Here is a 24,290-nt window from a genome sequence, read left to right on the forward strand (position 1 = left end):
TTAAAACTTAACATATTAACTAACTTTCAAATACTTTGTCTGCATCCTCAGTATTTACATGTCTTGGCTCTCTCCTTCTAATAGCTACACTTACATCCTTTTGAAACCCTGTTAAACTTAAACAATACTCTTCTTTTCCCTACTGAAAATGCTCAGGACCACATTTATTTGTGAGCCATACTGTTATTTTATTGCAACCTTTTGGAGTCAAAAAGGATGCACCTAGAACCAAAAGATAATGGAATCTGATTTAAAATGAAGCCTCAATAAACAATCTCTCTGGAGTGATATTTAGGACGGCTAACCCCCTTCAATAAAACACGTTCTCATTTCCATAGTATTAACTTCCTATTCTTCCATAGAGTACGCCTCAGGCTGAGGGACATATTCAACCAATTTTCGAATATAATAAACCTAGAAACATGAAACATTTAAGGTAAAACACACGCACACACACCCACACACAAATATCAGTACCTAAACTGCAGGTTATACCACTGACATGAATATTTTATGAAATGTAGTTAACAGAAAAATCTGAAAAACGTGACTGGATATTAAGTGATATCTCCTTTCTTCAATTTTGTGATTAACAGGTATTTTATTGGTAGTAAACTAGAGCAAACAATCAGAATAGTACATATGCAGTATTCAGTACACACAAAAAAAGGTAAAGAAATTCAAAACCTGTATAAAACAAAACGCTGGAGAAAAACCATACAGCTCAAGAGATACAGTGGTGAAGGTCCTCTCCATCCTCTGATTACAGCGCGTACTCTGTACCCAACACAACTTACCGCACTCAGCAAAATAAGAAATACAGACTTTTTAGTATTGAGTGTATTTAAGAGGATTAAACACATTTTCTAAGATTCCTGCAATGACAAATAAGTGACCCTTTAGCTGGTAGAGCGGACTTAAGGGAGGAAAGTGGGGAAAGGAAATTAACTAGTATTTTGTAACCATTTTAAATAATTTCTCATTTTCCAAACACTGCTTTCATAACAGAAGTGTTTTACACTTGCACAATATTAATTACTTTATTATACATGGAAGCCTGTGGTAGGCTGATTACACAATAAGACTGCAAACAACCAGTGGTACTTTTCTGACGTCAGAAGAGTACATAAGACTGAAACATCACCAAAAGTACATAAAAAACTCATCAGCATAAACATCAAAGTACATTAAAAATATAATCAGGAAAAAAATACAATTGCTAAAAAGTGGTTTAGAGCAGAGCCACTGTTTACCAGTGGCTTCAAATGGCAATTAGCGTTCATAGCAAGTCTGGATGACCTTACAAGACCCCTGTACAATACTGACTAGCGCACCCTTTTAAAATGTACATTACACAGGCTGCAATTTCACAAAGAGGTTCTGAGGTCATGACCAAATGAGATACTCTCGCCCCTCACATCAGCTCTGTCACCAGCTGGAACCTTACTAATACCCACAGCTCCGAGTGTGTGGGGCTTTATTATACATGGACACATGTGGGTTCTGCTGTTAAAAGGGGGGAGGGGGATGTTTACTTTTCCTCTGTTGTTTGGTGTTTGGATGCCGAAAAGCAGAGGAAATGCGAAACGTGTTACCTGTTGGAATGTGGACCATTCTCAAATCCAAGCTGTCCAGACAGGGAGAAGAGGGAACAAGGAAGGCCCAGAACTCTCCGAGAGGACGGGTTAAGAACAAAAATAACATTAAAAACCCCAGAAGTGTGGGTAACAGGTAGTAACAGAGACAGAGAACAATGTTCTCAGGCCATGTATAATAAATAACACACACCCCAAATTTCAAAGAATGATGTAATTCCAACTTGGGTTCTAACACTGGAACCAACCAGCCGCTTGGGCTTCAACACTGTGCCCATCAACTCTTGACGGAGTCACAGCCTTGCTACAGCTGGGATAAGGGGAGGGTGCTTTTTTTTTCTTTCCTTCTTTTATTAAAGCTATCATTCCAGGCTTTGATCAAAGATCCAAGAATATTTGTTCTACCAGGCTGGAATGAATGTGGTTTGGAAGTTCAGAGTACATTTAAAAGCTGCAACAAAATATAGGTAGCCAACATCTCAGAATTTTGGATCAGCCCAGATGGAGACAGCGATTTGAAATGTTTTCGCTCCCTTACTGAAGTGGTGAAATGTATTCTCACACTACCTGTAAATTGGATATTCCATTACGGTGATAACGTACAGAATTCCCATGCGTTATAACACTTTCCTGAGAGTAAAGCAATTAGAATAACCTTAATCCTAGCAACAAAGTTTTGTGGGGTTTTTTTTGTGGTTTTTTTTTTGTTTTGTTTTGTTTTTGTACAGTTTTTTTGGTGGTTTTCTTTTTTTTTTTTTTTTTTTTTTTTTTTGCATTTAAAACTTTTGGGCTATTCCCTGACGATCTATACATGTAAATTTGATTGCTAAACATCGTCACTTCGAATGTCAAACTATTTTAATCTATTGATTTTGATTAAAAATCAATACAAACAGAGCTAAAATCACTCTAACAAAATAAACTAAATATGAAAAGTTGCATTGAAAGGGCATTACATTATTCTTAACAGGATCGTGTAGAAACATTCCAATGGCAGTGTTCTCAAAAGAAAACAGAAACTCCATCAGAAGACCTGCAGCCCGGTCACTCTTGGGCCCTCACCTGTAGCTCTGGCTGGTGGGGGTCTTTACTCTGGCACTGCACGGCTCACTAACGTCGGACATCATGTCTGTGTACCCTGAGAAATCCGACACTGAAGTCCTTGCTCTATGGTCCACTTCTCCGTTAGAGTTCGTGACAAAGGTCATTGGCACCCTGCTGCCCGACTTGAACTGAGAGCCAAACGCTTGCGCGAAGTTCTCAATCTGGTACGTCGTTCTAGGCTCTACGTCCTTCTGAGGATCTATCTGGCTAGCTAACTCCTGAGATGGAATCTGAAAGCTTGCTGAGGACTCTAAGTTCTTCTGTTGTTCCTTCTGGCTAGTCAGTTTCTGAGATGAGGACTGGAAGGCTGAAGAAGTCTCTAGGTTCTTCTGAGAATCTATCAGGTCATCCAGCTCCTGGGAAGGTGTCAACTGCTGATGTGTGGCATCCAAAGCAGATAAATAAAGACCTGGCTGAGACCCAAACAACATCCCAAAAGGAGGCTTTGGCAACGAAGATGGCAACACTGAGGTAACAGACTGGCCGAAACCACACTCCAAAGGAGATGTAGTGTATATCTGTTTTTCCGGAAATAAAGTGTGGTTGTGGAGAGGTGAGGACAGACTGACAAACTGGAAACCGTGTCCCAGAGTAAAACCTGCATTCGTGGATTTCTCAAAAGCCTGCTGGAGGTATTTGGAGTATTCTTGCAACATGCTCGCCTTGTCATTCGAAGGAGTCTGGGTGCCGGGGCTCAAATTCTCTTCCTGAACCAGTTCTGAGTGTTCTCCTGAGGCGTGCAGATCCACACGTGGTTCTGCTATGCTGAAAGGATCCTCCTTCTGGCTCTCCGACTTGCTGGAGTACTGATCCAAAATACTCTGTAAAACCTCATCAGGAATTCCCGACTTGTCGTGACAAGACTTAATGTCCGCATTCAGGGCCGGGGAGTCCATAAGGGACAACGGGGCCTCACTGTCCAAGACGCCGACGCCCGCGGACTGAATGACGGACTGCTGGGAGACCATGTGTCCCACGTTCACGGAAAAGGCACTGTTGCTGCTGGCGGTGGGTAAGTACCTTCTCTTCTTAGAGAACTGCATGGCATCATCGTAGCTGCTGCCTACCTGACCTTGCTTGCCACCTGCACCCTGGAGAAGGCTGATGGTCTCCACGCTGTTGTTTGACACGATGCCAAGGGAGCCACCTGGTTTCCCGGACAAGGGCTTCTGTCCCACGATGTCTGGTAGCGGCGACACAAAATTCAGGTAGTTTTTGTCGGTACTCTTCCTGCTGCCCTTCTTGAAGATGAGCTTGGGCACCCTCTTCTGGAGCTCGTCCAGGCCGGAGCCGAGGATGCCCCCACCGGAGGACACGGCGGGCATCTCCACCGAGTACGTCTGCATGTTTATGCTGTTCGGCACGTGGGACTCGCTGGCTTTCCCGGTCTTGGGCTCCTTGTTTTCCACGGCCAGGCCCTTGGACTTGGCTTTCCTCCTGGAGGAACTCGTGCTTCCCTGAGACAACGCGGCCAGGCTGCCCACGCCGCCGTGGCTGCCGGACGACCCCGGCTCCGCGCCGGGCGCCCCCTTCGCCAGGGCCTCGCCGCACGTGCGCCTGTGCTTCAGCAGCCGGTCCGTCCTTGAGAAATACTGCTGGCAAGTGTCACACTTGTATGGCTTTTCTCCGCTGTGCGTCCGCTTGTGCCTCTCCATGTGGTACTTCTGGATGAACTTCATGCTGCACTGGTCGCAGCCGAAGGGCTTCTCGCGGCTGTGGATCTTCTCGTGCCGCTGCAGCAGGTACTTCTGGATGAAGCCCATGCTGCACTGGCCGCACTGGAAGGGCCGCTCGCCGGTGTGGATGAGGACGTGCCGCCGCAGGTGGTAGGAGCTGCGGAACGCGGCGCTGCAGTGGTCGCAGACGTGCGGCTTCTGGCTGGGCGACAGCACGGCGCCCTCCGCGTCCCCCGCCGCCGCCGCCGCCGCCGCCGGCCGCGCCGCCGCGCCCGGCTTCCTCTTGGCCCTGCTTCCCTGAGACTCCGGCTTCGGCCTCCGGGCCCGCCTGACGCCCGCGTCCGGCCTGGGCGCCTCGGGGCCGCGGGGGCCGTCGGGGCGGCCGAGCAGCACGTCGCGCGGCGGCGCGGGCGGCGGCGGCGGCGGCGGGTGCGGGTGCGGCGCGGGCGGCGCGGGCGGCGGCGGCGGGGGCAGGACGCTCAGGTCCCGGAGGCCGCCCGCGCCGCCCTCCCCGCCGCCGCCGCCCGCGAACAGGCCGCCGTAGCGGGGGTCCTCGGGCTCGGCCGGCTTCTCCTGCTTGATGCTGGCCAGCGACGGCAGGAAGCCCCAGGCGCCGCGCGGCGCCGGGAAGGCCGCGCCGGGCGCCGCCGGCTCCTTCTTGAAAGTCACGTCCGGGGCGGGCGCCGGGGGGGGCTCGGCGGCCGGGGCGGCGGCCAGCACGCACTGCGGGGGAGGGGCGGCCGCGCCCGCCGGCCGCGCGAAGCTGGCGACCGGGGGCAGCCGGTGGCTGAACATCACCATGCCCGGCGGGAAGCCGGGCTCCATCTCCGCCCGCCCGCCGCCCGCGCCGCCGCCGCCGCCGCCGCTCAGGAACGCGCTGCCGACTTTCATGCCCCGGAGCAGGCCTGGCTGCGGAGAGGAGAGAGGAGTGGGCCGGCCGCCGCCGCCCCGGCCGCCCGCCCGCCCGCCGCCCGCCCGCGCCCCCGGCCCGCGCCCGCCCGCCGCCCCGCCGCCCGCGCCCCGCACGTACGGGTCCCGCCGCCGCCGCCGCCGCCGCCGCCGCCGCCGCCTCCGGTTAATAAAAATAACGCCGTCCTCTCCACAATGGAATTAAAAGCCTGCGCGGCACTGCGCAGCCGCGGCGCGGGGCCTGCCGGGAGCTCGGCGACCCGGCCCGAGGGCCGCTGCGCCGGCCAGCGCGCCTGCGCCGCGGCTTCCGCCCGGCCGCCTGTCAATCACGCGGGCGGTGGGGCGGAGGGAGCCCCCGGCCGGGGAGGCCCCGGGCGCGATGGGCGGGGCCGGGCGCGATGGGCGGGGCCGGGGCGGCCGCGCGGCTGCGCAGAGAGGCCGCAGGGAAGGGGATGCAGCGCGGCGGCGGGGCGGCCCGCTCTTGGCTTTGCGGCTTGCGGTGGCCGCCGACCCCAGCTCCGGCCGGGGGGCAGGCCTGGGGCGCCGTGGGTCCTGCCTGCGTGCCCTGAGCGTCCAGGGCTCAGCATCTATTCGGACAGGCTGCTCCTGGTCCCCTCCCGGGCTTGCACACACTTTAGGAACGGGCGCGCATCCTCCGCGTGTGCGGGAGGGGCCTGCTTGGGGACCGCAGCAGAGGGACCGCTGCAAAGAAAGAAAAGGTGTCTTGCTGCCCGCTTACCTGAAGGCCGCCGAGGGAGGAGGCCGCGCGCAGGCCCAGGTGCGGCAGCCCCGTGAAGCACACCGGCACGCAGCCCTCCTCGCCGTGAGAGGCTGCCCGCGCGCCCGCGGACCTGCCCGGCCTGGCCCGGCTCCGCCGCGTCCCGGCCTCCGGCTGGTTGATGGAAGACGCGCTGCCAGGCCGGGAGCTCCCCTCGGGTGCCCTCTGCCCTCCCGGCGCACCGTGCTGAGAAACGCAGGCGAAGTCACCACTTGTTCTCTCAAGGGAAAATTACAGAGTAAAATCTTGAAATCAGAGATCAACCAAAATCAAATATTTATTCAGTGCCTGATGTACACACAAGGCACCGGCTTTCGTGTTAAGCCTGCAAAAATCTAAACCAGCAGCTTTCCTCACCAAGGGTGTATGCAAGTCACAGCATTGTTTTCAATAAAAGAACCAGCACTGTGACAATCATTTGTTTCCATGGTACGTTTTCATAATGAAATTACAAGTCAATCGTCTCACAATATTTCCAGCCAAATAACTTCTCACGGTTAAATAATAAACGACTTCTCTGAGAAATTTCGCAACTGGAACCATAAAGATTATTAACTACCCCTCGTGGGCCTCTCTGAGCCTGCTCAAAAACGTAAAAGACAATATTTAATGAGTATTTTGAGACAAGAAATATTAGTATTTTTCTCACTCCATGCGCCTACAGGGCAGCAATCTGCCATTTAAACTCTGAAGCTTTAATGCTGCCAAGTAGAGCTCAGTGTTAGAAGAAAGACTGAAAATTCAAGAACTTAAGGCCGTAGTAACCTATCAGTCAGTGCCTGTGAGAAATGAGGCTGTCCCTTTGCTCAGGGCGGCGGTGTTTAATGCTGAGCTGGGATGCATATGAGCCAGTCCGTGCGTGAAGGGCAGCAGGACACTCGTAGCAAAGCCAACTTTGTTCCTCAGTGATCAAGATAAGAAACCTGTCATTTCTCTCATTCACTCTGTCAGCCTTGAGATACTCCAAGCAGACTTACCTCTGTGTTGTACACCCCATACATCAGGAAGATGAAGAGACCCTGTAAAATAAAATGGAGGGGGAAAGCTGTTAACGCTAATCATTCCAGCAGTAGAAATACCTGAAATAAACTTTCCTGGGAACAGACAAAAGAAGACACACTTCATCAAGGTCAATTTATTTTTCTATTTTTCAACATTAGAACCTGTACCTTGAGCATTTATAAGATAACATACCAGCACATCACGTACACTGCTCGTGCTAGTCAGTTCTTTAGAAACAAAAAATAAAAATACCATCCCAGGGACATAGAATACTAATTAGAAAAATCAATATGCCAGTCTCTGAAAGATAGCTGGGTAATGAAAACCTTCAACTCAGAAAATGTCATCAAAGGAATCAGAGAAATAGCACTAAACATCAGTATTTATAAGCAATGTCTTAGACTACAGCCACTAGAATATATTTGTTACAGTCTTCAATGAGGTAGAAAAAAATTATTTTAATACTAAAGTATAAAACAGCTAAAGGGATAAACAGGGTAATAAGTGTGAATAGTTTTTAAATAATATTTAAAATGCCAGTTCAAGTTAAGATAAAATTTCACATTATCAGCTGTAGTGAAACTGCACACATTTTTTATTGCCTTACAGAGGGAATAAAAATCTATATTGTACTAGTCTTGTTAGGTACCGATAAACCAAATGTTAAAAAGGGGACTGGACTAAAATCTGAATGTGATTCAAATAGTTAAGTAATATGGTATTTGGAAAGAAAAATATAAATATTTATTTTACCTCTGAATACTTACATCTCACAGATTATGGAAACCATCCTAGAACAAGCAGACTGAATAAAACAGAAATGAGTCTTGTTCTTGTTACTTCCTTTTTGAACAGACTTTATTTTTTAAGAACAACTTTAGATTTACAGAAAAATCGAGAAGACAGTACCGAGGGTTTGCATATATCTGCACCCAGCTTCCTCTGTTATCAACGTTGTGCATTAGTATGGTATGTTTTTTTCACAGTCAATCTTATTAGTTTTCAGTACTACTATATGTATAATTTCAGAAACTAGAACTATTGTAGTGCATGTATTTGTATTAGTAAGAAAGACAGTTTTAAGCAAGCAAAAATTTCCATGTGGATCATAAACTTTTAAAAATTCAGTGACAGAGTTTTTTCACTGTGTATATATATTATTTTCCAAAGCTCAGTATCAACACGCAATCCTGTCTTTCAGGTTGCTTCTGTCAAGATCTACCGACTGCAGAGTAAATTCAAGCTGCTTAGATAATACTCATTTTCTAGGCTATTTGCCCACATTCTAGATCATTCAAGAAAAATGTATATACTCCTTTCTCTGATTTATGAAAAAAACTATGATAATTGACAGCAGTCCTTCCCTTAGTAATTTCTGGTTCTTATTTTCATATTGTGTTCTATAGATGTAAAACCAAGAGTAGGTCATTCAAACTTTAATTGTATTTGTGAGATAGGAGTACTTTGCTTTGTGCAATAGGTGAGTTTTCTGTTTTGTTTTAGAATTTAACATTTAACACTTTATTATGTTTGCTAAATTGCCTATCTGTCAACCTCTCCATCCTTCTGTCACCCATCAGCCCATCTTACTTCTCAGTGCATTTCAAAGTAAGTTGCAGAAATCAGTACACTTTCCCTAAAGTCAATATTGTTTGTAATAATAGGTGAGTCCATGACTAAATACAATTTCCTATATATTGAACAATACGCACTATTTCTGTATGTTAAAAATTCAGCTATTTGCATGAATCTATATGATAACTTCGAAAATCAAAGAGCCCTCCTATAATGTGTATAACCACTCCTATAATTTATCTATTTTGTAAATTCAATTTTCTCCAAGAGAAAAGAGCAAAAGAAAAAAATCACATTTTCCCCCATATCTTGGTAGAGTGAGGACAATATTTGTATTTATTGCACTTCCGTGTTCCTTGTTACACATTTTAAATTTCAATACATTTAATCCTTAAAGTAATGTAAAAAATTGCCCTGCTGGAAAAAGGATTTAGACTGAAAAGGGATTTTAAATAGAGGCAGCTTCAGTCTCAACAGTTCTTTTCTCTTTCTCCTTTTTCTTCAACAGAAGCACTGAAAAGCAGGACGAGATAACCCCGAAAGGATGACTTCCCAGGGCCCCCCAAAAGCCTGAGACTCCGAGTCACTCCAAGGAACCACTGCCTCTCTTCCTCTTGGGCTGTCCCCCTGACATGACCACAACCAGTTGAAAGGTCAGACATTAGTAATGATAATTAATTAATTTAATCGTATGCTTCAGACATGATGCCTTTCTCCCCACTGATTTTACCAGCTATTGACAGTTGTGATAGCTTAGACCTAAGTCTGCAGAACTTCACAGAGCCTTCACTACTGGGTAAACATCTCATTTCCTCTATTTTCCAATGAGAATAATCAAAACAGAAACAGCGAAACATAACAGTCTTAAGCCATAACTATGAGCCACTTCAGTCCCTGCAGAGAATACCTTTAAGAACAGCTAGAAGGAACCAACTGCCAAACTTCAACTGGCACTGAGCTTTCTGGAACTCCTGAGACCAACCTTCTGTCCTCCCAAAGAGTGAATCCTGCATCACACCACATCTCTGCCATGACCATCCCTCGCTGTCAGGAAGTCTCTGCGAGTCCATCCATAGACATGTCTAGCTGTCATACATTGGGCGTGTTTATCTACAGAGGTACCAATTTCTCAATATTTTAGTCCCAGTTAAAATAACACTAATCGGACAGGAAGCAACCCAAGTGTGGCTGGATTCCTGCAGCACGTGTGTGTTTTATGGGCGAGCACCAAGACAAGGCAAGGAGCACCAGGATGTTACATTTAACACTCCGCAGGAGTTAAAAACAGAAACTTAAGGATAGAAGGGCAGGAATCATCCTCTCTTTCTCCGTTCTCATTTATCTGTGAAACATTCCAAAACTCAGGCAGCTTTGTAAATGCCTTCACTGCTACAGACGTCGGTAGCACAGTATCTGCCAGTGGATTCAAGGGCTGACACCGAGTCTGTTATTTTTATGCGGGTGAGTCAGAAATGGTCCGCACTCTGGCTGTAGAATTTACAGGAGTTTTCATATAACCGGAGTGCGGGTCATTTTTGATTCCCCCCATGGATTGATTGTCCTGAGTTTTCATAGGGCCCTTCAGGACTGCAACAAAATAATCTTCTTTTAAGTGCTAATATGTTCTTTCCTGGCGATACAAAGAACAGGAAAGGTGCCGGCATACACAGTACACGGCCTAGGTGGGAATCTGAAGAAGATTAACAATGCTAATATATGTATAGCCCTCTGAAAGCACTTGCATTTACATAATTCCGTCTGTTCCTCACTGCAGTACTGCCACGTAGGCGGCGTGTGTAGTATTAGCTTTATTTTAGATACGGGGATTTGGAGACTTGCTCAAGTGCCACGATGCTGACAGGTTGGCGGAGCCAAGGACTCGTGTTCTTACTCCCAGCACGCTTTCACACACACTGCCTTCAACAGACACCTTCATAACTTAAGTCACCAGCGTCAAGAGCATGCAGAGGGTGAGGTCTTTCAAAGCCGAGGTTTGCGGAAAGCATGGTGCAGTTTGATGAGCTCGGGGTCGGGGGCTTGGTATCCAGTGGTCACCGTGCTCCTCTGCTGGTCTCGGAGGCCCCGGCAAGTGCAGCAGCAGCTCGGCTTCTCGACAGTGATTCTCGGTTGCTATGTGCCAGGCTCTGTCTTTGTACTTTCCTACCAGATTCCCATTCAATGATGTGTACTTGCTAGTTGCTGGGAAACATATCTCTTCCCATCAAAAGGCTGCTAGGTAACCACATAGTCAAATACCCTTATCATTATCAGCATCTACTGAGCTTCTCTGAATGTATGGCCCTATGCTCCAACTTACCTACTAGAAACAATTCCCGTTTGCGGGACAAAATTCCACGGAAACAAAGCATCGGTAGACAATGGCGTGTATGTTCCAGGTTGCTCGTGGCAGCCCCAGGTGACGTGGCAAAGACCTGGAAACAACTGCTGGCCCTTCAAGCCAGGAAGGGCCAAATAACTGTGGTATCTTCAGCCCTTAAGATGTTCGGCAGCTGAAAGGGTAAGTCAGAGCTGTGTTTGTTAGCCCGGAGAGATTCCCATGCGTTGTTAGATGAGAGAAGCGAGAGGAAAAGACACACGTATTATATATTCTCATTTTTGCCAGAAGAACGACGACACCTTCCCTTCCTCCTCCCAAGTATAACTGATTAAACAGGAGAAAAGCGTGGAAGATTCACACCAAACCGTTGTTACTGGTTTCCTAGGGGGAAGTGTGAGAGGGAGAGGAGGTAAGTCAGAAACAGGCAGGACTTTGTCAACAGAAGACGTGAAACGTAAGATTCTACCGAGCACGTTGCCGTGAGTATAGCAAACAGAGCCTGCGGCTGGACGAGCATCTGAATGGAAGGTGAACAAGCAAAATATTGATTTGATTTGAGGTTAAGACTGTGAGGGGTTTTTTAAATTCCTATTATTTTAATATAAAGACAATAAATTTGAAGCAAAAACCTGTGAGTTTAAGTAAAGTGAATTTATGCTAAAATGGGTTTATATTTTTAAAATAAATGGATCTTCATTGTGGTTAGTGGACTAAAAGAAACATAAGTGGGTTACACAGTAGAACAGGTAATTCGTTTCTCCAGGAAAAGAGGGTGGGTCACGGAAGGGGGTTAGTGTCTATTAAGGGCTGGCCTCGTTTGTGTTCTGCCTTGGATCTGACGCTTTTCTCAAGATCTGGTTCTTGCAGGATTAGGAAGGAGGTGATCAGGCAGACGGCTGGAGAGAGAGTCTGGGTGAGGGACGGAAAAGCCCAGCTTGGTGAGAGCACCGAGCTCTCCAGGGGACCTGCCGCAGCTCAGAGTTGCTAGAGCAAGTGGTTTTCTAGTGAGAGAGGGAAGCTGGTGAAACCAGAGAGGAGACAGGACCAGATCACGAGCTTCCCTGCATGTCGTGTCGAGGAATTCAGCTACTCTTCTCTAGGAAAAGGGGATCCTTAAAGAGTTTGAATCAGGAAAGTGATGTCATGGGTTTTCTGTTTTGTTTTGTTTTTAAGTAACGCTGGCACCAGTGAGGGAGATGGGTTGAAGCAGCACAGGGTAGAGGCCGGGCAACCAGTTAGGTGGTAAGAGACCCAGATAAGAGAAGCAAGAGGAAGGAAATGGTTGTGAGAATTCAGAGGGGCTTAGGAGGTACCATGCTGACTGCACATGGAGGGCACAGGGGCAAGCTGACTTACAGGTGATTCTTGGGTTTCTGGCTTCAGGGATGGGGTGGGGGTACCATTTCCTAAGATAGAGAATTAAATGGAAAAAATGCATGTTTATTGGGGAAAAGAATGAATTTATTATTTTATATATTGTTGAATGTGAGTGTGGTCTGGTGAGCAGCTGGACACAGAAGTTTGAACCTTAGGAAGGCATAGAGAAATGGATTTCGGGGTCATCAGAGTACAGGTGGAAATTGAAACCATCAGCTAGGTAAATATGCTAGCATGTAAATAAAGGCGATGGCCTTGGACAAGGTTCTGGGAAATGTCATCTCTGCTCCTGAGATGAGCAGAAAGAAAAGAACCCGTGGTGAACAACAAGGTCCTCCTGTAGAGCACAGGGAACGATGGGCGACATGCTGTGATACAGCGTGATGGAAAAGGACGTGAAAAAGAATTTACATGTATAACTGAGTCACTGTGCTGTACACCAGGAATTAGACACCACATTGTAAATCAACTATACTTCAATAAAATTAAAAAAAAGAAAAGAACCAATGAAGGAGGAGTAAGGTTAAAAGAGGGCTTTTCCACAGAAGCCAAGGGAAGAGAATTTCAAGGAGGAAGACAGGATGAGCAGCAAACTTAGGTGAAAGGGTTATAGCCCTAGCTCTGCCACTTACCAGCTGTGTGAGGTTGGGCGAAGTACTAAACATCTCTGGCCCTCCCTTTCGTCTTGTATAAAAGGCACACAATCACTGTACCTGTCTCATTGGATTGTTCCAGGAACTAGATGGGTTAATAGTGTTTGTAAAGTGCTTAGCACAGATCCTTGCATGAGGTCATTGCGGTTGAGTGTTTGATCAGTTGTCACAGTGAGATCAAAGAAGAGGCCCTGAAACGCCACTGGACTTGGGAGTCAGTCATTCATTCCGTTTAATAGTTGCATCCCTACTGTATGTCAGGCACTGAGGCCATGGTCATGAATGAAACATTCAACTTGCCCTCGATGGAACTCATACTCTAGTAAAGAGCATTTATTGAATGCGGACTATGTGTGCATTACCTTGCCATGCGGGTACCATAATTATCCCCATTTTACAGATAAGAACACTGAGTAGCACGGGGGTGGGAGGCTCAGCAAAGTCCCAGCGGCAGCAGCAAACTTTGATCTGAGCTGGGCTGGCTCTGGAGAACACCTCCTTTAACCTCTTCGCCTGTCACCCCCCAGGGGCTGCTGGTGAGCTCAGAAACAGTGGCTGTAGAGGCACGGGGGTGGGGATGGGGGAGGCTAGGGGGCCGGGGGCGGGGCGGATGCCCAGACTGAAGTTAAGTTGAACATTGAGTGGCACCTTGTTAATTGAAAGAGATTGAAAGTACTTCAACCGAGAAGCAAACTCACAAAGTCCAAGCTTGTGGGTTTGTGGTGAAGTAAGAAATGCTAACGTGTGGAATAGTAAGCCTGTTCTTTGGTCAAGTCTGACTCAAATATCTGTTTCCACCCTTCCTTTGCAATGAGCTGGTGGGGAGGGACACAAGACTAAAGTCTCTAGTGAGTGCCTGAAGGGTACATATTTGGTCCTATTTATTGAAGCAAGAGCAGTATAATTGAAATATCAGATCTACATGTGGCAGAATCTCATTCTACTACAAAAATCAAAAAAGATGAAATATATTCTCAACCAACTTTGAGATCGCTAAAGCTTGCAGAGGAAAGATCAGAATTTTTTGGTCGATGTAAAAAAATGTAAAGAGTACTCTTACCTTTTCTTGGTCTGGTTCTGAATAAGTAGGTCTCAGGAACGCGCCTTGTTAGCACACATCCCACTTGGTCTGATTTCATTCCAGCTCCACTGTGCACTCGCTCTGTGACCGAGGGCAAATTACTCCATCTCTTCATGCTTCAATTACCTCATTATAAAGGGCGATAATAATAGTACCTACCTTGGAGACTGCTTGGGAGAATCAAATAAGCTAAATTTTTAGCTCACACCTGGCTCAAAATAAGCATTGTGTACATATTTGTTATGTACGATAAGCAAATCACTGGGTTTTTTTTTTTAGGAATAGTTGACTTACAGTATTACAGGAATTTTAGGTGTATAACATAATGATTCAAAATTTTTGTAGATATACTCCATCTATAATTACTGTAAAATATTGGTATATTCCCTGTGCTGTACAATACAACCTTGTCCCTTTTTATTTTATACACAGTAGTTTGTGTTTTAAGGGATAATCAGCAAATATAAGAATCTGTTTAACTTTAGGGAGGTTGGAGTTTGCCTTATCTGAAGACCAGATAAATTCTGTCTTGCGACCATTTTCAGGTGTCGTAACCACGAGGTTGTAGGGAGTAAACGAATTAGGAAGAATTTCAGGACAGAATGTAAAGAATTTTGGCAACAAACATTTTCTTCTAAAGCTTTTTTGAAGTTAAGATGATTGGCCAGATATGCTCTAAGGCTCGCGTTATACGGGGGTTAGCATTTTACAGCTCTATGCTACAAGACTTCAAAATATAGTTGAAATATTATACGAGCAGGACCCTCTTATTTGCAAATGACAGAAACCCAACTCAAACCAGATGAAACACGTAAAATGAGAGGAGATTTATTGAAAGATATGGGGTAGCTGTCAGAACTGAATAAATAGTTGAATAATTAAATCTCAGAATGCTTCACAGCCATCCTCCCAGATCTTTCTCCTCTGGTGGGAGATGTTGTGCCCGATAGGTCCAGGCTCTCGTTCTTACGGCTCTACAGACAACGGGAAAAATGGCTTTTCTCTCTGAAATCATGAGATAGAGATTCTGCCCCATTTGGGTCACGTATCCCTCAGTGGACCAATCACTGTGGTCTAAGGGGTGAACTGTTGTGATTGTCTCACACTGGTTTACAGTCTTATCTCTTAACCAATCCTGTGACCAGAAAAGCTAGATTGTAAGAGAAGGTGGTCTCCTCCATTCAGACCATGAGGGTAGAGCCACGTGGGTCAGAGAGGACAGGAATGTCAGTTACCCCAGAAAGTGTGTACTGAGTAAGTTAAGTCTGCTTTGAAATGTTGATTTGAATCCTAAGTAAGTCTATCGAGCATTTTAAAAAAATACAGAAAGGCTAACACGTGGATTATGGAATTAAGAAAATGCAAAGTTAAATATTAAAGGAACCCTGGTGAACTGGGATTCTGAGTCTTAAGAGAGGAGAGAATATCTCTGTGACCAAGGAGAGGTCTCAAGCCCGAGAGACAAAGATTATGTGACAAAAACTGCTTAGATGGAAAATCGTGATTCGTCTCTGTAGTTTTCCATTACGTCCAAAATAGTTATTTACTCTGGAAAATGGCAGCGTTATTAAAGGAATTCTAAGTAAATCACCATAGACGCTAATAATGTAAAGGTACCTAAGAATAATTAGAAGGGAGCTTTTGGGGTAAAAAAGCAGAGAACCACATGAGGAAGATACTGGAAAACTCCAAGTGAGAGTTTCCCAGAGTGGAGGCTAGGGGAGAGAACAGAGGGGAATGGAAAATCTGAACGTGCTCTTCAGAAAAAGAAGTTGTGAGGTTTGATTGACTAGATATAAGAAACCAAAGAAACATCAGTGCTGAAGAAACGTGAATATTTTAAACTTGACAGTGAAACAGCAAAGGGGGCTTTGCAACCATAATGTGGACAGTAGGGTCGTCGGGCGGAGACTGAGAAGGGCTTAGCCAGACTGTTTTGCCAGAAAAGTACACAAGTGGATGTAGGGAAAGAAAGAAAGAGAGGGTTGGTTATTCAAAAAGACAACGCTCTGCTGGAACAGCTTTTGCAAAACAACCCACGTTATAATTACAAGAGTGAGCAAGAATACCGCAGCTGTCTCTACTCTGTGCATGTTCCATTTTCTGTGCAAGACAATTACCACCCCCAGTTATGGCTGCTTCGCAGATACTTTAGTCAATTCAACCTTATCAAAATTTTAATATTTCCTATTTCAAGACACTGATTTCTGAAAAACACAATGGAATTTTACAGAAGATGCTATCTGGCGTCTGGATTAACCTAAAGGTCACAGGTGTCGGATGCGACAGTCACAGACTTGTTTATACCTTTATTATAACCTTTCTGCCGAGTTTTCACACAGGCAGCTTACAAGCTTGTCTCCCCCCATCAGGATCTGTGCTCCTTCGGGACACAAACCTCTTCCTTGCTTTTGTAATCTTAGTGGCACATAGTGGGGTGCTTAAAAATGACCGCTAATTAACAGAAATGAAGGCTGTAGGAGAGACTGAGTGACTGTTTGCGCTGCTGGTTAGCGGCCAAGCCAAAACTGGAATGGGGCCCCAGCTTCGAGACTCACGCACAGCCCACAGCACCATGGCCGCAGCCTGCCCTCTTTTGTAAAGAATTCCCTTAGGTGTCCGTACCAGGTGAAGCTGCCCTTCGGAGCTGAACTTGGTTTTCGTTGTAAGGGAACTGTGACACAAGATTAACTTGCTTTGGCTGCTGGGTGCTCAGAATCAAATGTGTGGCCTGCCGACCACACCTCCGTGCTTTGTCCTAATTTCTGGGTATCTCTACAAACCATCTCAAACCCTCTTTAGAAAAGGTGAGAAATGTACATGCAGTGACTATTTAAAGCCCAGCGCAGGACCTGTGGTTAAGAATGCCTGTGTCTGGACTCAGTATTCATAATGACCCATTTTCTCTTTTGTAGCTTTGATGTGAATTTCTCAAGCTATTTGATTCTTTAATAAAAATTAACATAGGACTTCCTAGGTGGCGCAGTGGTTAAGAATCCGCCTGCCAATGCAGTGGACACGGGTTCAGGCCCTGCTCTGGGAAGATTCCACATGCTGCGGAGCAACTAAGCCTGCCACAACTACTGAGTCTGTGCTCTAGAGCCCGTGAGCCACAACTATTGAGCCCGTGTGCCACAACTATTGAAGCTCACATGCCTAGAGCCCATGCTCTGCAACAAGAGCAGCCACTAAAATGAGAAGCCCGTGCATCACAGCAAAGAGTAGCCCCCGCTCTCAGCAACTAGAGAAAGTCCGTCTGCAGCAATGAAGACCCAATGCAGCCAATAAATAAATAAAATAAATGAATAAATTTATTTTAAAAAATTAACATAAAACTCAAGACTCCTGGATTACTCAAGGAGAGATTTAAGCTGTTAGAAAAAGCCTTGACCGAGGACAGGAATGTTTAAGGCAAGGTACTGATATTATATGACATATTGATATGATAAGCAAGTATACGGATATGATAGAACATTTGCGGACATTAAAGATAACTCGTATGGGAAGCTTTTAATCAGGTGGGACACTACCTAAGATACATGAGCAAAGGAAAACAGGATAAAACATGTATTATCTCAGCTGCGTAAAAGAAAACGCACTTAAAGAGAAAAGGAAACATGGCAAAGTCTTAACGAGGATTACTTTGAGTTGAAGGATTATGGGTAACTTTTATTGCCCATATACTACCATATATTTTTTAAATTTTCCACTTTTCTTATTATCAGAAATATATTTTGTAAAAATAAATTTTAAAGGCTTTCTTTCTTTCTTTCTTTTTTTTTCCTCGAGGCTTGTGGGATCTTAGTTCCTCCACCAGGGACTAAACCCAGGCCCCGGCAGTGAAAGTGCTGAGTCCTAACCACTGGACCGCCAGGGAATTCCCTTAAAAGATTTTTTTTAATAAATTTATTTATTTGTTTGTTTATTTATTTATTTAATTGGCTGTGTTGGGTCTTCATTGCTGCACACGGGCTTTCTCTAGTTGCAGCGAGCGGGGGCTACTCTTTGTTGTGGTGCATGGGCTTCTCATTGTAGTGGCCTTTCTTGTTGCAGAGCACGGGCTCTAGGCACGTGGGCTTCAGTAGTTGCAGCACATGGGCTCAGTAGTGGTGGCTCACGGGCTCTAGAGCACAGGCTCAATAGTTGTGGTGCACCGGCTTAGCTGCTCCGCGGCATGTGGTATCTTCCTGGGGCAGGGCTCGAACCTGTGTCTCCTGCATTGACGGACAGATTCTTACCCACTGCACCACCTAGGAAGTCCTAAAAGATTTTTTAATAGCATGCAGCAATCAATATTCTAGGCTGTTAAATGACAAATATCTGTGTACAAGTTTGCATCGCAATATAATCACAATAAGAGACAATAACACACATGGAAAAAAACGGACAAAAATATACCTAAGAACTGGGAGATTGGGATTGCCATATATACATTACTAATAAGAAAAACAATACCAAACTGTACACGCTAAATATATGCAGTTTATTGTGTGTCAACTGTATCTCAATAAAAGTTCTTAAAAAAAATACCTAAGTATTGTCACAATGTGGTAAAATTTAAGGAAATGTCCTTTTTCTGTGTTTCTTTACCTTTCTTTCTGTTGTTTCTCCAGTGGGTTTGTTTGTTTGTTTTTACAGTCAGCACTGCCCCTCCAAATAATATAAAAAGGGCCCCGTGGACATAAAAACCTAATAAATCTGCAATATCCAGAGTAACTGCGGTGCTAATTGTTTGTGAACTACCTCTGTCACAAATCTAGACATCCACTTTTGTTTTAAAAAGATGCCACTACACATTTCCAGGAGAGCTTTGCAAAAGTAGCTTAACATTTTAGCAGAAACCAACAACCTAAGTTTCGTGGAACGTCCCAGAAGATCAGAGCTAACAGCTTGCACATTTCCTGTTGTGTCTGGAGGATAATGACATGGCGTGGACAGTCTGAGGAACACGGGCGTCGTGCTGCTTTGCCTTCTGCAATCCGGACGTGCGGGAGGTGCGTTGTCGCTGCAAAGTGAGGAAAGGCTGTTGTGGAATTCAGGTGAGTTGCTGCAGGCAAACAGTTCACGGAGCCATTGCCGTGGTCTGTTGAAAAATTCGAAAAACAGAGAAAACCTGAAATTATTGGCATGTTGCATTGAGTTGTATCTTCTGCCAATGCCAACTGTAGTTCTTGGAACGCGTGTCCTTTGGGCTTGCGTTCATTTGGATATAGTTCAGTAGTTTCTCAGGTCAAGGTGCTAACCTGGCCTGACGTACCCTTCAGGTGCAACTTCCCCGGGACCTTCGTCCCCTGAGCAAACACTGTTGAGCCCGTGCAGTGTGCGTGTGTCGCTGCGTGCTTCAATTGCCTGATGAGTCAACTTTCAGATTTCAAGTCTCTGCACCATCACGTCGAATTCAACGGCTCGTCTATCACACATATACCCAATTGGTGTAAAATTTGGTGGTGTTGTTATTCGTATATCAGTCTAAAAAGACTTTTTGCAATGAGGAATAAGTATGACATTTTAGAAATCAACAATAAGATGGCACAAGTCCAACACATTTGGAAACTCCCGGTTGCCTCTGAGCCTGGCCATAGCACTCATAAGAGCCAGAACTCCCGAGGCTGGCCGCGCAAGTTCCCTTTCCCAGTTCCTGATATTTGATTTACTCCTTCTGAACATTTGCTTCACGCTTTACACTTTGTGAGTGACTTTTGTGGACCAGGACCCTGTTTTGGCCTCACTACGTCCCATTCCAGAAATTAGGAAAATAAGTCATCTGCCCAACGTTACAAAACAAAGAGGCCGAGCGAAGACAGAGCCTTGGTGTTGTGGCATCTTCCTGCTGTTGCTCTCCTCCACTTAATAAAATGGCTCATTCATGTTTGCTTCTCTTTCTTTTACACCTGTAGTTACCGCCTTCGCTCACTTCATCTGGTAGACCGAAAATTCGTGGGTGAATTTCTCACAGAAGATAGTGTATAATTACAAATTCCTAAGATGGATTTAAAACCTCATCTAACCCACCTTTAGAAGATGAAGCTGACTAAATCTAGCATTTCTGCCAAATATCTTGAATCTTTTTTTTTTTTTTTTGGCTGTGCCACGTGGCTTGCGGGATCTTAGTTCCCTGACCAGGGATTGAACCTGGGCCACAGCCGTGAACGTGCTGAGTCCTAACCACTGGACCGCCAGGGAAGTCCCTTGAAGTTTTTACTCAACACATTTTTGGACTCAATGTAAAATCTCATGAGACGATTAAGCAATTTTCATGAGCAGTGAGTCCACGATAGCTGGCCTCCTGTTTTATTTCACCCTGAGTCGCTGAGGCTAGCACAGATCTCTGAGTCATAACCAGACCTCCAGTTCTTGGCTCTATAAACTGTAACTAAATTGTCCCCAAATCCTGCACTACTAGTCTTTTTTTTTTTTTCCAAAATTTGTTAGTATCACATGACTGGTGAAATCAGGGCAAAGCACCTTTACTCCTAAAGAGTGTAAAATAAGGCTTCGCTGTAGATGCCTCATTCTTTGACTCTCTAGTTAAATTAAATCACAGTTACTCCATGAGTTGAGTGAGCTCCGGCCGCTCCGCCGATGGCCGTGAGCACTCGCTCTCCTCTGGGTGCTGACCCCAGACGCAGCTGACTCTGTTGACAGGAGAGAGGAAGCAGCAACTTGGCATCAACTATACTGACAGTGAAAGGCATGCATCCAGTAGAACGACTTCAACAGGAAGGCAGCTGTAAAATGACTCCTTTGCACAGTGACACTCAGATGCTCGGGACGCCTTGGTGTGACTTCTTGAGAGCTCTATTAGGTGGCCTTCCTCAGGCCAGAGTTCTTCAGGCAGAAATAATGGCTTCTGTGTTACTGCGGCAAGATCCTGGGCTTCTAGAGAGCTCTGAAGACATTCAGGAGCATACGCACATGTACCCCTCCTCCCACACCCGTGTACAAGCGTGCCGACACACAGCCCGTAGGAGGACGCGGAGCTTCTTGGGGTGGCAGGAGAAGGACAGCTCCGCCCTGTGTGCTTGGCTCCTGAGCCCTTGGCATCCCTCCCACCAGCAACACGGAATACCGGCCCTTCGGGCCCTTCAGACAGGGCTTCAAGTGTCCACTGACTGCAGCCCAGCACTTGCCAGAGGCTTCTGGGACACCTGATGGTTGTGAGATGAGACCTGGGGTATCTGTCAACTATTCCTAGGCTCTCCGAGTGCTATTTCTGTATAAAGTTAGATCATGAGAAAGCAACATATTCAAATCATATTAGCATGGCCCCCTTCAGACAGTAATGGTGGTATTATGTGAATTTTTAAATTGATTTTTATTCTTTTCAAACTTATACATGCACAGGGTTTATAGAGTCAAATGTTTCTCCAAGACCTGTAATAAAAAACATTGACCTCCAGCTCCAGTTTCCCACTCCCCAGAGACATCCAACTTTCACTCTGTGAGCTGGTTGTTTTCATACTTAATACGTCTAAATACTATGCTTACATTAGTACTTCCTAGTTTCCAGTTCTCATTCCATCCATGGACTTTCCACAGTGGAAACTGTGGACTTGGCTCTCCTTAGCCCCCTCTACTCAGTGACCCTCGCTTTTCCTTCCTTGGGTTTACCCCTTCTTTTTGGTGGAGCATGTCCTGCAGTAGCTTCCTGAGAAAGGGTGAATGAGAGACAAAGCTCTGACCACACGCATCTGAAAATGTCTCTACTTCCTAGGTGGCGCAGTGGTTAAGAATCCGCCTGCCAATGCAGAGGTCATGGGTTTGATCCCAGCTCCAGGAAGATCCCACATGCTATGGAACAACTAAGCCTGTGTGCCAAAAAAAAGAAAAGAAAGGGCTTAATGAAAGTGTCTCTGTTTTTCCCTCATACCCAGTGGATTGTACTGAATTCTAGTTTGGAAAAGATTTTCCCTCGGAAGTTTGAAGGCCTTTATCAGTTGTCCTCTAGCTTCTAGGGCTGCTATTGAGAAGGGGAATGGCATTCTTGTTCATGACCCTTTTTGTGAAAACGACTTTGTTCTGTCTGGAAGCTTATTCCTCCTTATTCCCAGTGTTGGCTGATGTTCTTTCCATTTATTTGTTTTTCTAAACTTTTTTTATTTTTTAAGATTTTTTTTGATGTGGACCATTTTTAAAGTCTCTACTGAATTTTTTATGACAGTCTTTCTGTTTTATGTTTGTTTGTTTGTTTGTTTGTTTGTTTTTGGCCCCGAGGCATGTGGGATCTTAGCTCCCAGACCAGGCTCAAACATGCACCCCTTGCACTGGAAGGCAAAGTCCCAATCACTGGACCACCAGGGCAGTCCCTAAACTTTTATTCATTTTTATTGAGGTACAGTTGATTTACAGTATTATATTAGTTTCAGGTACTGATGATGTTCCTGGTGTGGCTGAAGTCTCACTCACTGAGCTGGCACTTTCCTGTCTGGGAAATTATCCTAAATTGTTTCCTTGATCATTTCCTCTCCTTCCCCTAATGCCCTAATGTCTCCCCCACCCCCAACTTTAAACACTCTATTACTCGAATGTTGGATTTCCTGGATAGAATCATTAATTTTCTTTTTTATTCTCACATTCCATCTTTTTATCTTTTTATTCTGCTTTCTGGGGTATTTTCTCAACTTCCTCTTCTTACCTTTTATTGAGTTTTTAATTTGCCGTGCCACATTATTTTAACTTTCAAAAACTCTGTTTTGTTCTCTGAATTTTCTCTTTTCTTTTAATAGTATCTTATTCTCATCTCGTGGATACCAGTGATAGTAATTATACAATTTGGGGTTGTCTTTTTTTTTTTTTTTTTTTAATTTTCTCATATATATTTAAGAGCAGGTCACAAAAAAGTTGTGTAGAATCTGTATACCTGAGGTTGGGGGCTTGTCAACTGTGAGCTTCTCCAAATGGGTATCTGGCTGGAGTGTTTTATTGGCTTAAAATATACAATCATGAGCATTTTGCTAGGTCATTAAAAATTAGCTATGTTTAAGGACAGCAAAATAGGATATACTGTCATTTATTTCGCTATTTCTCTAAATTACACATTTCACTTTTGCACGTTTTGTATTCATTTTTGTTTGCATTCTGATTATTTTCTTCGATGAAAGGTAAATTCCTAGAAGGTGGGATCTGACAGGTTGGCGAGAGGGTTTATTTTGATGCAAATTCCTGGAAAGCAACTTGACGATATTTTTCAGGAAACTTAATGTCCATATTCTCTGCCCCACTAATCCTTGCCTGGGGCTTCCAGTCAGCAGAGTCCAGTTTGGCTTCAGTCATCACATACAGGTTACCTAAGCTTTGGGGCTTAGTTCAGTGCCTGCCTGTAAGCAGACACTCAGGAGATGATGACCCATTACTATCTTACTCCTCTGCACCAGCATTAAACAGTTAATGAAAATTTGATAATTTTTTTGTCTTTAATTTTAATTTCTTTGATTAAGAATGAGGTCTACGGACTTCCCTCGTGGTGCAGTCATTAAGAATCCGCCTGCCAATGCAGGGGACACAGGTTCGAGCCCCAGTCCAGGAAGATCCCACATGGCACAGAGCAACTAAGCCCAAGCTGCACAACTACTGAGCCTGTGCTCTAGAACCCACAAGCCACAACTACTGAAGCCCATGTGCTCTAGGGCCTGTGTGCCACAACTGCTGGGCCCGAGTGCTGCCACTATTGAAGCCTTCGCGCCTAGAGCCTGTGTTCTGCAACAAGAGAAGCCCCTGGAAATGTTCCTATATGTGGTTAAATAGAAAAAAAAGAAAAAAAGAAAAGAATGAGGTCTAGTTTTTTTACACCTGTGTTGGACATTGAAATTTCTTCTTTTGTGAACTGTTTGTTCAGACCCTTTATAAATATTCCTATTGAGACACTTGTGGTCTTGTTGACTTGTAAAAGCACTTTGCATATAAATAACATTAACATCCTTCTTCATCCAGCTTATTATTTTAAAAGTCAGATTTTTAAAAATATTTTAAATAGTATATTTTACATTACATCTTATATGATAAAATATTTATACTAACATAAATATTTTATACTAAATTGGAACATATTTTAAATATATTTTAAAACATAACTGTGGTTTTTTTCACCCTCTGTTAAACAAGGGACACATGCCCATTTTAGACTACCTGTCATGTGGTCCAAAAATTAGAAATTAGGAAAAAAAAAACTTGTCATTTGTAGTTTTACAACCTAAGGATAACCA

General features: G+C 45.0%; 1 protein-coding gene across 1 annotated transcript; it reads right to left on the bottom strand.

The window, feature by feature from the left end:
* Window positions 1–567: 567 nt before the first annotated feature.
* ZNF281 (zinc finger protein 281) lies at window positions 568–5,509 on the bottom strand. The gene is made up of 2 exons (XM_057729121.1): window positions 5,406–5,509; window positions 568–5,284 (listed from the first exon to the last, which is right to left on the bottom strand). The coding sequence occupies exon 2, from the start codon at window positions 5,264–5,266 to the stop codon at window positions 2,654–2,656; it is 2,613 nt and encodes an 870-aa protein (XP_057585104.1). The 5' UTR covers window positions 5,267–5,284; window positions 5,406–5,509; the 3' UTR covers window positions 568–2,653.
* Window positions 5,510–24,290: the final 18,781 nt, after the last annotated feature.

This window comes from Hippopotamus amphibius, chromosome 3 (assembly GCF_030028045.1).
Source record: "Hippopotamus amphibius kiboko isolate mHipAmp2 chromosome 3, mHipAmp2.hap2, whole genome shotgun sequence".
Taxonomy (NCBI): Eukaryota; Metazoa; Chordata; class Mammalia; order Artiodactyla; family Hippopotamidae; genus Hippopotamus; species Hippopotamus amphibius.